Source organism: Coccinella septempunctata, chromosome 2 (genome assembly GCF_907165205.1).
Source record: "Coccinella septempunctata chromosome 2, icCocSept1.1, whole genome shotgun sequence".
Lineage (NCBI taxonomy): Eukaryota > Metazoa > Arthropoda > Insecta > Coleoptera > Coccinellidae > Coccinella > Coccinella septempunctata.
In genome coordinates this window covers 7,960,753-7,973,962 of record NC_058190.1, presented here as the reverse complement: position 1 = coordinate 7,973,962, position 13,210 = coordinate 7,960,753, and the positions used below count along the sequence as shown (strand labels likewise).

Below are 13,210 nucleotides of genomic sequence, written 5' to 3'. Positions count from 1 at the left end.
GTAGGTGCAAGCTGGATTCGTTATTATTATCGAAAATAAAATAGAAGAATATTTAATTCTTGGAAAAACTGTGTCAGGATTCCAAGAGTGGCATAGCCGAGGGCATAGTTCCTTATGAAAACTCAAAATGGCTATATCTTTTTATTTAGGCTGACTCGGAAAAAATGGTCAAGGAAAAAGGGTTACTTTTGATCTCAAGAATCTAAAATATTTGTACAAGTCTAAGTTGAGTCTTTGATCTAACGGATATGATTAAAATAGTATTATTGATCGTTCATAATTCAATGCATATTTTTGTGTTACATTTGGCTTATCATTTTCAATTTATTTTTAAAGGTAAAGGAAGTGCATTACATGATGTTCGAAGTGAAATCAGATTGGTATGCTCCCCCTGCCAGGAATTTGAGATATTTACCGCTTGGTGTGGAGTTTGAACTACAAGCAGCCTACTTCGACAATATTGGAAACAGATTTGATGCAGGTCCTATAAACGTTCAAATACGTAATAGTAGATGCGATTTGGTTCGTGTGAAATCCGGATCTACAAATAGTTCAGTCCATATTTCCACCAAGAAAGTTGGTCACACTGTGCTGAAAATGTGGGCGGATGGAATAAAAAATACAGCTTTCTACGTGAAATTGCATGTTGAGTCATGTATGAAACCTTCCTTGGTAAGATATATACTATTTCTGCTTCATTAAAATAAAAAAAATGGTGAAAGAGTGAATTCGAAAATGCATGATACTTCGTTGGCGATTTGCTACTGTGGAACGGTTTGAATTTATATTTCAGCTTTTGGTAATCTTTCAATTATATTAATTACAGCAGTGAAGGGAGCTACTGGCTTAGCAACCTTTTGTCCTGTCTGTTTAGTCAATTTCTTAAGTTTGTCACGTATACGAATTGATGATCTAATGAGTTACGTTGCCTCATAGAGGATAGATTAATTCAATTTTTTCAGAAAGAAGTAGATAAATAAATTTTGCAGAGGTATTTTTCAAATAGAGGTTCACCTAGAACTCAATTTTTTACTGATTCCCCTTAGCTATAGAGAGGTGACATCGGCAACCCTTTTTTATTTCTCACTATAACTTTTCATTAAGGCTCACCAAAAAATATCTATTGGAATTATTTTTTTCTGGAAACTTTTGCCTTCTGTGTGCGTGAAAGAAGGTCGATCCTAAGTAACTAGAGAAGATCATCTCGGTTTTTGGTTGGTTCAAAATCAGACAAATTTTATTTCTTACGAAAATACCATAATTTTTACGACAAAAACTCGTAACAAAACGAACAATGATTTTTCAATGTAAAATTTTTAATGATGATCTTCGAAGGCTGTGAAAAGTAGAAAATCAAAAAGTGTTCTCGGTTTAATCCCTCTCTAGCTATAAGGGATAAGAGAGAAAATTAGTTTCAGGGGGATATCTATTCGGAAAATACCTGTTCTAAATTTTATTAGTTTATCTTGAATGAAGATGACAGTCGTTTCCGCATTTTTTAATGTTTTTTCGGTTCTAACGGATTTTATCGATGTTTTTCGGACGGAACAAAACATAATGATTACGGTTATAGCTACCATACTTTAAAGTAGATTTTTGAACGGGTTTGTGTTTTTTTTTTCAATCGGCTATTCCAAATATATATGTTTTTCAGATTCTCTGTGTAGCATTTGCTGAATAAGTGTATCTACGAAAAAGGCTCATCTACCAATAAAAAATATCTGCCGATATGGTAGATATACTGACTAACTACACTACTCAACAATTGATAGGGATCACGTTAAATTTCTCTCTATTCGTGGCTTTTGTTCAGTTATCTGGAAATTTGTCATATACAGGGTGTCTGGAAACAAATGCGAAGGACTTGGGGAGATGATTCCTCGATGAAAATAATCAGGAGTAGTTCCTATAATTTTTTTCAAATTTGACTTCTCTTCCAAGATACAGCCTTTCGAAGGCGATGACAGTTGAGTTGACAGTTTTTAATTTTTTTTTACGTGTTCTAAAAAACAATGAGTCATAATATGAAGCACACAATTTTTTTAGATCTAGATAACTTTATTAGTAGGGATTGAAAATAACATCATGTATTTTAGCGGCAGGTAGTAATTCTATGGAACCCTTATACGATGAAATGGAATGAACAGTGATCAGAACTGCTTGTAAGTTTTCATTTATTCCGAGAAAAGTATCGACTGTATCGAAATTTACAAGAGACTTTTTTGTCCAGAATCGAATGGGAAATCATAAGAGGATTTTATTTTTCGAAAATCTAGTTATGAGAGATCTAAAAAAATTGTGCGAGTAACATCTATTTAGTGCTTCATATTATGTATAGTTTTATGACTCAGTGTTTTTTAGAACCTGTAAAAAATTAAAAACTGTCAACTCGCCATTTCCTTCCAAAGGCTGTATCTTGGAAGGGAGGTCGATTTCGAAAAATATTTATGGGAACTACCCCTGCTTATTTTCATCGAGGAATCATCTCCCTAAGTCCTTAGCATTTGTTCATTCAGGAAAAAAATAGGGATAAAATTGTTTTTGTCGTATTGGTTTTACTGTATCAATGTCTTAACCTGTGGAATCGATTCATACTTGTTGTAGGCGGTAAATAGTGGCATAAAAAACCATGTTGTATTTGTTACTAAACCTATTTCCTTCTCGAAAGTTCGATTTAAATTGACAATAATCGAAGAACCGTAAGTAACATTGATGCATCAGTCATGCGTAGAGGACGCTCGGCTCCTGTGCAACTTGACCAAATCATACGGTAGATACACTACAACAGCTGCTCAAGATCGCCTTTTGATCATCAGTGCTAGGAGGAATCCTACATATCCGACACCCCGGCTCAATAGATCATTGAGGATCAACAGAAATACTAATTTCTAATCAGACTGTAAGATGCCGACTGTACGTTCGTGGTTCAAGAGCATGTAGGTGGGAACAGCATCCCAGTTTGAAAGGGAGCATAGGCTAGTTCGACGGGAGCGGGCCAAGGATCACTACAATTGGACAGTTGAAGATTTTAATCGGTGTTTGTTCACGGATGAGTCTATAATTTAGTTTGGCCAACCTCTTTGGCTCTTCTTCACCGTAGTCGCCTGGTTAATGAAGCGCTGAAAGCTCATGCTATGGAAAGGACGGACTGGCCAGCTCGTTCTCCTGACATGCATTGCATCGAGCACATACGGGCAGAGATGTCTGTTCTCCCTGGAAGAACCGAATAACAATCTGGAGCAGCTTACTAACGCTTTGCTGGATATTAGGACCAATTTGTCCCAACATTTCATAAATGATGTCACATCATCCCATCGAAAGTATGCGTCGAAGAGTAGAATGCTTGAGACTAGCTCGAGAATATTTACTCATTTAATTTTTTTCTCTGTTATTCGAACCTAGAACTTCTCATATTTTCAATTGAAAATTTTTTTCTATGAAACACTCCACTCTCATTTTTTTCCTAAAAGAAAAACAAGAATATGAACTAAACTGGTATCTCTTATCAATATGAAAATCTTGAAGGGAATATTCATGAATAAAGTGATAGAAGGTCAGTGATACCTATCAATCGTTGGGCAGTGTAGTAACAACTAACGCTCATGATCATCATCACCATCAATTCTTTTGGGAGGACTTGAAGGTGGCAACCACATATTTCAAATTATAAGCTTTTCTTAGGATACATTTAACCAGGGAAAATTCCAATATTTCTTTCGATTTTTAAATGAATTGGATATTTAATTGAAAACGGAGTGTGATATTTGAATAAAGAAAAAGCCTCCGATGAATTTGTTATTTGAAGTGTCTCTAGAGTGTGGATCGAAAAGTAAAAGATGCAGGGGAGATATAGCATAAGTTCATAAGAGAAAAACTGCAACAAGTGACCTCATGTTCCATTATCATTATCATTTCAGAACCACTTGACCAGAGGTGATATAGTTTGTCTGTTCAGTCCTCTTGTGTCACGAGGCTACCATGGTCACTGGTTATCTAGCGATAAGACCCTGGTAAGCTTCATAGATGGAGCTGAGGATATTGCAGTTGTTTCGGGCAACAGAGAGGGAATGGTGGTTTTAACCAATTCATTGCATCCTTCAGCACCTAGCCATCTGCAAGTTCTGCCTGTGCGGGACATCGTTCTAACACCCACAGAACATGGAACGATAATCACGAACTCAGATGTCAATATAGTTTTCCGAACCCATGTTGTTTTACACAGTGAATTGAGTGTTGATGTTAAGTTTAGCAATTTGGTAAGGCAGCCACATGTGATTATAAAGAATGATTGAAACATCATTGTTTCCTTTTCAGATTGCTGGGTTTCCTTGTCATGAGCAAGTGAACAAAATGATCACAGACTTTCCATTCTCTTGTCATATAGCGTTCACGAATAGATCAAAAACCATTAAAGCAAACGACCTGTTCAAAGTGAGGAGCATATTTTTGCCTTCTTCAGGTAAGAATCCAACAGATTTTTGAACGTGATATACACTGCTCAAAAATTGAAGTGAATATTCAAGAGAAAACAAATTTTTCGCACTTGAATTAAATTTACAGTAGGGAAATTTTTTGGTATTGGCTTTCTACAGAAACATTTCTTCTGGCGCCACAGTTCCTACTTTCTCAATCAGTTTCAAATAATTTTTCTTATTTTCCAAATTTGAGGTGTCAAAATGTTCTGATGCAAAATATTGTCGGTGTTGATTCTTCCACAGATATTCAGTTCTCCCTTTTTCACCCAATTTCCAAGGGCAGTAACTTGAAAATATGCTCTCCTAAAGTCTTTTGCATCAAATTAAAATTACCCTGTATATTCACAAAAAACTCAATACAAGTTTGACCGAAATTTTTTTCAGGACAATATGCATGTGAAGTGATAAGTCTGAGAAAGAATCAATCTGAAGCTAGCATTTTAGAAACATCCGTTTATATATTTGCAATGAGTTTGGACGATCCTGATATTGTTTCACACAAATTGAAAGTTCCATTTTTACCCGGAGTATGGGCGCCACCAGAAATCAATTTGAACGAGAATGGCATTGGCCAATTGATTGTAACTGGTTTACCTAAAATTCTCACTGAACTTATGGTAAGTTGATAAATCGAATTTCCGTTTGTTCATTTGTCATTCTGTAACTTCGAAACCATCATAAAGACCACATTTGGTCTTTATACAATGTCACAACGGAAATACCTGTATTCTTTCCCGCAGAGGAAGCAGAGGGGGCGGGTTTTGAATTAATTTTATCTAGTGCAACGACAATGACAGCCCTGTGAGATTGTCTGTTATTGCGATACGAGTTTTCTTTCCAAAAATCTGGTACTTCTAGACGCCTAATATTCTCTAACCCTTGCCCAGCGAGTTGTCTTCGCTGTGTTGTAAACCATTTTTAATGGAGCACGGCGGAATGGAAAGCGAATTTCTTCTTACCTGGTAACGAAGTAAATGTAACAGCTCTCACTTATCGGCAACGGACGGAAGCGGAACTATCTGATGACGATTCTTTTGCCGTTCATCGGATTTCATTAATCGGAACGAATCAAGCTCATGCCGCTTGTTAGCGAATTCAGAAAGCTACATGATCTGAGTATGACTCAAATCAATTAGTAAAAAATAGCTGCTAGAAAGAAATTGATGGAGCTTGCATTTTGAGGGCAAAGATATATAGTATACCAGCTTTTGATGTTTTTGAAATGTTATCGAAAACGTTTCTTTTTCTTGAGTAGTAATTCATGGAAGACAAAAGAATTTATTAAAATCTTTGTTGATTAATCATGGTATTTATTCAAGATACATAATTGATTAATAGCCTACCAAAATGGCATGTTTTCGATAACAATTCAAAAACATCAATCACTCGTGCGCATCGAACGACTTTGCGAATGGGTTGGTAGGGGTGGCCAATTGAATGAGACTCAGGATCTACTATTTACAGACGAAACCCTCCGAGATCTACCACTTACTTCAGTTGAGTAGACGAATATACCTGTTGATTCTGACTTGTACGTTTATTTCATATTCCTGATGTCATTTCCATTTCGGCACGATTGTAGAAATACGGTATGTTGAAATTTAATTTTCAGTTATTTTCCATAACAATATTATTCAATGGAATGATTTTCATTATTGTCATAAATCTTTTCCGGGCGCAAAATTCCTCCCACATCTTCCATTTGTTTCATTATGACCTACATATAACATACCATGAAAATACCCGAAATTCAAAGAACTCAACTCTTGAAAGTGAGCAAAAATAGCATATGTCTAACGTATACCCAAATGGTCATTAGCAACTATGAGTATTCGCAGGGTTGCGAATGATATCGAGAATAGCAGCTCTGAGGTGCCAATATCCTTGAAATACATAAAGATAGTTGAAAAACCGAATTCAATTAGTTCAACCACTTCATCCCGATAATCAAAAAAAGTGTTGATGAAAAAAGTCCATTAATGACCAAATCATCCTTAGCAACGAAAAGTCTATCCATATCTGACAAAAAAGTTACAGTTTCCATTTGAAAAGGGCTACTACCCTCCATCTCTCGTAGACGGAACATAACCTCCACAATTGAGTTGCTCGAGCTTTTTTTTACGAAATACATAATAAATTCAGAAGATATGAATTCTGTGCAAAATTCGTGAACTATACTTGAGGTGAATCGATGAAACGTAAACAAATTAAATGACAAAAGATGCTCGAACTCTGCAGTTAAACTTAGCTAAGAAAATAATGTAAAAATCCTTTCAAGCAGCTTGCAAACCATAAGCACTGGACAAGAACCTGTCCGTTCCGCGAACTCACAATCTTTCAACTATCCAAAAACACGTACCTCCTGAAGATGATTTTACTTCAAAAATTTGCAGGTCTTCCCCTCAGATTCCAGCATATTATATGTGAGTAACGCTAAAATAGACGGATACAGAGTTATACACAATATTCAAGTTTTGGATTACCATTGGAGGCTTGCTGACGTTTCAGATGCGATGAGTATTATAATTGTGTCCAGGCAGACTAATCAGACTTTTCCTGTGAGTTGGAAAAAAAAAACAGTTAACCAAGCTTCTTTATGCCTTTCTCAAGTTCAAGTAAATGCTCATTTTCAATGTTACAGGTATTGGTAAAGGTGAAACCAGGTTTCAGTATGGGTGAAGCATGTTTGACGAAACAAGCTCCAATCATGTCGTTTTTGCACAAATACAGACATAGTTTAGCCATTATTTCATCGATGCTAGTCATATTTTTCACTTCATTCTATGGTAAGTCTTAAAGGAACATTTTTATTTCATATCTTGACATAGCGTTATTGAAAATTTCGGTGTAACGGGTTTTTCTCGGGCGCCAGCTATTTTTTCCAAGAGATAGAAATATCAAACCCAACCAAGTACCTACTAGGCGAAGACAGAGATCGGTGTTGTCTGAAGTTGTAGCGATAATAAGTCATTAAAATCGAGTTCAAATCAATTTGATTACGAGTAATAAAAAAATATCAGAATATCAGAAAAATGATTCAACACATACACAATGGTTGGTCAAGTTATAATAACTACGATATAGATAAACTCAAGAAAATCAAATGAAGAATTGGGTAGTATTTTTTCGCAACTTCCTCACTAAATATCTGCAGCTTGGCCCACTTCCTGACTTAACAGATACGCAAGCGTAGTACGCAGAAACCCTACACTATTTCTCGCATTTGGTCTTTCAGAACCGCGAGATCCTACTTTATAACAATTAATTTAACCAACATAGCACACGGCCAATTGATTTGAATCAAAAAACATTCTGTGAATACTACAAGTTGATAACAGACAGTGTATTCAATTTTAACGAAACAGTACTGAATTGAACTAGCCGTCCAGACCTCGTCAGAAAGCACGTCCCATCGAAGAAAAGTAGATACTTATCATGGTTTCGTCTAATTTGACCTCGTCAGAGCAACACAACTCTCACTCTCTCACGCGTGGAAAACGCGAAGAAGAAGAAGAAGAAAACACAACTTTTTTTAACTTTGCAGTTGTTTTATTTTAAAGTTTTCAAGCTACTTAATACTTGCAGTAGATTCCGAGTATTATTAAGTAGTCGAGTGCCATCTAGTAGGGAATGAGATCCAATTCAATTCCCTCCAGATCCGAACGCAGACCGAGACAATGGCATAATATGTCTTAAACTCTCCTAATTCAGTATGCTAGACCTATCGCAGTGGACATGCGTAAAAGAGGAGAGATAGAACACGTTCGATTTCACGCTAGAAATTATGCCAGCGGAAATCTAATGAAAAAGACAGTTCCATATCAGACATAAATGCAATAATAAGGTCATATATGCCGCGCTGATATGAATATCAACAAGTGTTACGGTCAGAATCAAATGGGACGAGCTTTCTGTCGGGGTCCGAACGATGAAAAAATTGGGCTAGTTGGATTCAGATCTTAACACCTATTGATATTCATATCAGCGGTAGGTTATGGGGATAATTATTCCCCACATGTTTTTCATAAAAATTTCAGATTCCTACAGCTAAGAAATAATCAGGCGAATTTTGCCCATTAACGAAATTTACTGTTGCATTGGGTAGCTATTTTTACAGGTCCTATAGAATAAATTAATTCATTTGTGGTTTCACGAATGTTGACATTCATATAATAATTTATTTTCAGCATATTCGAGATATTTGCAGCCAGTTGTGAATGTCAATCTTGTGGAAGGACGTTCTATGTCACCAGGTAGGTTAATTGAAGTAGTCGTATTCTTTTCAATATTTTAAGGATCAAGCTGAGAATGACTACAAATTTGTAATTTCCAGGATATTTGTTAGTAGGGAAGGACAAATAATAATTCAGAACACTTGCGTTGCGTCAATAATTTATAAAGAGTTTGTAGTTGGTATATTTCCATAATTTTCCCGTTTACATATTTCCTAGTAGAGTATAGATGAGTAAAAAATATTAAATAGGTCGGTCACAATCCAATAAAAATTACCTATTAATGTGCTGGATCTCATCTGTGCATTATGCATACTTAGAATATGGAAGGAGCATATTGTTTGTTTTTTGTGATAGGATCTCCACTAAATTTTGCACAAGTCATCGTATTGGTAGTTTTTAACTGCTCATTGAGTTTCATTCATTGAAAAAATAATTTCCAGATGCCTATAGTTCGAATTTAACCGATTCATTCAAATCCTAGCCCTACCATAAAAGTATCAAGTACCTAGCTCTATAAAACTTTAAAGCTTTAACTAGCGTAGAGTATTATTGAATACTCAGGGTTGTAGTCCTCACGGCCAAAAAGTCCAACCCAATCATTTCGAGACCATCTTCTATCTCAAAATTTTAATCTTCTAGACATTTGGGTAAAATGATGACAAGACGTAAAAAAAAATGAAGCCATAAATACATTTTCAATGGTTTTTTATACGTTTTATGCAAGTTGTTCATCTTCCTTTTTGAGTTCCTTTTATTACGAGCAGCTGGGCTTTCTTTATCAAAGAGAGATATTTTCGAAATAGCAGAGGAAAACTATTGTTCAGCAGATGGTCTAGGAAATTCATCATGGGCTGTGGACACACTTTCCACCCCTGATGTTATTACCTAGAAAAAAAAAAGATTTCCGGGAATCTATTAACATAAATTAGTTTTCCTCCCAGTGAGTTCATTGATTGCTTTCTTTCTTACGAATTTTATATGCTCGACAATAATTGTTATAAAAACAATAGGGAAGACCTGAAGAATCACTATCACCTAGGATGTTCGATCGAAACTGTCCTCTGAAAAATTAAACTTTTTACCTTCACCCACCTGAAGATGCTATTGTGATAGCGAAACATGTGCCGTGATTTGAAAACAAATTTTTGTGATGATCATTTACTCTGTTCTTAGTTCAATTATTGATTTCCATCAATTCAAAATTTGATCGTTTTGTAATGAGAGGAACCAAAATTCCTCCCAAGTATTCATTGTTCAATTGATAGGGCGGTCAGGAAATCTCCCAATGAATGGTCCAATTGTTTTCCATCCATAATAGTTGCGGAGCCCAAGAGGAAAATTCGGGATTTACTCGAGCGTGTCAGATTAATATAAGACCGTGTAGAGTACCTCTACCAAAAATTAGACCTGTATACAGGGTGTTTCCAAATTAGACTTGAACCTTGGAGGAGCTGTTAGTATCACTCGTTTGCTGCCTTTTGAGCAAAATTTATTGATAACCAAAAATAAACAGTTTCCGAGATATTTGAGTTCTTGTGTTTTTCAAAACATTTCTCACCTTACTTCATTTTTCCTAAATTTTTTCTACGTTGGCCAAGTTTGATGATAATTTTGGATTATTTTCATCAGAAAAAGATATGATACGTATGGAAAAAGCAAAAGTATCCTGTATAAGATGTTGAAAAAGAATTAGTATGATTTAAAATTTGGTATATGAAGAAAAGAAAAGTCAATTTCTAATATCAATTTGCCTGCAACTTTCGAATTCCACAATTAATGTATGAAAGAATTTGGGAGCATAACATTTTCTACAAATTTTGTCCGACGCAATTTTGTCGCGTTTTTGAGATATATGGCGATGAATGTATATACATTAGACTGGGTTTCTACATTGACCTTTACTGAAGCTAAATTACCTCTGCTACCAGCTTTCGAATATTTGAAATCGTTATAATAACTTTTTTTATATAATATACTATTTTTGTTTAATATAAGCAAATGTAACTGGCTGGAAGACCTAGGTCGATAGCCGTTTGACTGACTGGTCAATAAAGTTTTTCTCTCTCTCTCTCTCTCATTGACCTTTCGTATATGTAACTAAGATCCTTATCGCTCTCTAACTCTAAAGGGTATTCGAAATTGCTTCAGACAAGACATGTATAGAATTCTATTATCTACAACTTTCATAATTAATATGGGAACTATTAGAGGTAAAGATGTCTCGTTATCATCTTCAAAGTGTCAGATTAAGAAAAATCCCCAGTTTAATGTCAGATTAATTGGTCAACACGTCTGCAACACCGAGATTAACCATCTGTATGAAAATCGGACACGCTCGAGAATGTATAAATAACGATTATTTTTTGCATTTTCTAAGGATCGCTGTGACCTTGTGTCACGTCCAAATGGTCAGTCTCTTGAAAAGTAGCTTCCTTCAGGGCCAATTAACATAACCTAAAAAAATCTGACACGCCAGAAAAAAAATTTTTATTCACCTTTTTCAACTCTTCCGTACGGCAAGCCCCACCACGCAAACTTTCAGATTAACATGAATTTATTATCAGAGACACATAAGGCATATAGGTACAGTATTTTAATCTGACACGCTCGAGTATGTACATCTGACGATTTTTTTACATCTTTTAAAACCTGCAGACTCTTTCCCCACTGCTGAAAGTGAATACATCATAGAACCTTTTTTTTCTTTCCACCATCTAATCTTCAAAATCCACTAGGTCTCCACGACGCTCGAGTAAATCCCGATGTAGCATCGTCGGCTTCCAACTATACATAACTCGCCATGAATAAAAATAAGACATTTGTGAAATCAGGCGTTTTGTCTGAACTTATAAACAGTGATCTCAAATGGGACTGGAAAAGTGTTAATTTCGCAGATCTGAATTCCTGATATTTCTAATATCGAATTATTTGATAAAAATATTAATAATTAGATTAGAATGCGTTACGTAACCTTAGAAACTTGTATTGTTGAATATTTGGAAAATGGCCAATGTTAGGCAGATGGTTCATTGGACATTTTTTATTAGTTTCAAGGAGTACAATTAAAATTAAAAATAATAGGTGCCCATTTGACATAAGGAAATTTCTTATGAAAATTCTAATCTAAATTTGGCATTTTTTTTTTTAATATCACAATAAGAAACTATAATAGCTTCTGAATATTCTTCCTTCCAACGACAAAGGGCAAGTAGCTATGATCATCTTTGTCATGATCCCAAAGAGGAAATTTTTGTCCAAAACCTCAAATATCTTTAGCATTGGTGAAGTTGTGATCGAAATCACATCAGACATCGATGGGTAATCTAAAAATTAGATAATTTATTGGGTAAGACATTTCAAAGAAACTCAGTTGATAGCTACTTCTGTTACAACCGGAAAATATTTTAGATTATCTCGTCATCCCGGAGAACTCAATGAAAATGAATTTCATGAAAATAAAGACCCTGTGTGTTCCTGCGCGTTGGCTAATCTGCAAATGTGTGTTATTGCTTCAGTTTTGTTATGAAGAAGTTAAGATTAATTGGAAGAATACATCAAGTTTCTTTCCTTGTCTCAGGTGCAGGTCGCGGTGCTAGTCCCCAGTGTGCAGCTATTGGAAACTACTCCATCAACAGTACTTTAGCTCATCCTGCTAACTGTCCTTGTACACCTTGTGCAGGCCGCAACGAACCCGTCTACGGAGATGTTAGTACATTTTACAACACCAGCCCCGAAATAAGAAGAAACCGTAGATTCCTGTGAGTGTCATCTCAATGAGTTTGAAAATATCTTCCATTCAAAATGTGAACGAACCAATATATTATCTTGTTTGTGTTATATTGTGTTGTATATCCTGAAACTATTAAAAGACAGTTTCTTCAATTATAGAAGGAACATAAGGAAATAAGATGTAATTCTGTTGTTCAGAATCAATACTTGCGCTACAATGAGTTCAAGTACTGAGGTAAATTTCATATTGGAATGATAATGAGATATGTTGATAACAAGCCATGCTCAGAATGTTTCAATGTTTGCGGCTAACAAATAAGCATTTCAGAAAGTAATTTCAGTTTGGACGAATACTTCTGTTTGTGAAGGACTATGTTGTGTGTACATCATATTGACATGAAAATATCACTACTCCATACTATTTTGCGAATTTTATGTATAATTAATTTTTCTTAGATATATAATGCTTGAATGTGTGATTATTTTTTTAAATTAATATAAAATAACGAACAATTATTTTTTTAATGCAATCCGCCCAATTTCAATATTCATCCCCTATTGTCGTCTTCTCTGTAGGTAGGAGTACTTTATATAAAATATTCACCAGGGCTGTGTATTTCGAAACCAAAGTTACTCGAAAATCTGAGAAATTCCCACTCTGTATCTGCATGCTTACTCAAAGTGTGGTTTCGGTAGTGCTTCGGATGCAATGCTACAGTGCTACAGAATGTTGTTGCATATGGGTAGTCACATTCTGCAGCCACTGCATGC

At 35.3% G+C, this 13,210-nt stretch overlaps 1 protein-coding gene across 1 annotated transcript in view; it reads left to right on the top strand.

Annotated features, from left to right (window-relative positions):
- Window positions 1–12,952, top strand: part of LOC123306434 (nuclear pore membrane glycoprotein 210) — a 31,048-nt gene extending 18,096 nt beyond the window's left edge. The window contains exons 10-17 of the mRNA XM_044888431.1: window positions 337–672; window positions 3,918–4,256; window positions 4,315–4,459; window positions 4,860–5,092; window positions 6,869–7,033; window positions 7,117–7,261; window positions 8,663–8,728; window positions 12,288–12,952. Coding sequence (XP_044744366.1) covers window positions 337–672; window positions 3,918–4,256; window positions 4,315–4,459; window positions 4,860–5,092; window positions 6,869–7,033; window positions 7,117–7,261; window positions 8,663–8,728; window positions 12,288–12,472 — 1,614 coding nt within the window. The 3' untranslated portion in view covers window positions 12,473–12,952. The remainder of the gene's footprint in view (window positions 1–336; window positions 673–3,917; window positions 4,257–4,314; window positions 4,460–4,859; window positions 5,093–6,868; window positions 7,034–7,116; window positions 7,262–8,662; window positions 8,729–12,287) is intronic.
- Window positions 12,953–13,210: the final 258 nt, after the last annotated feature.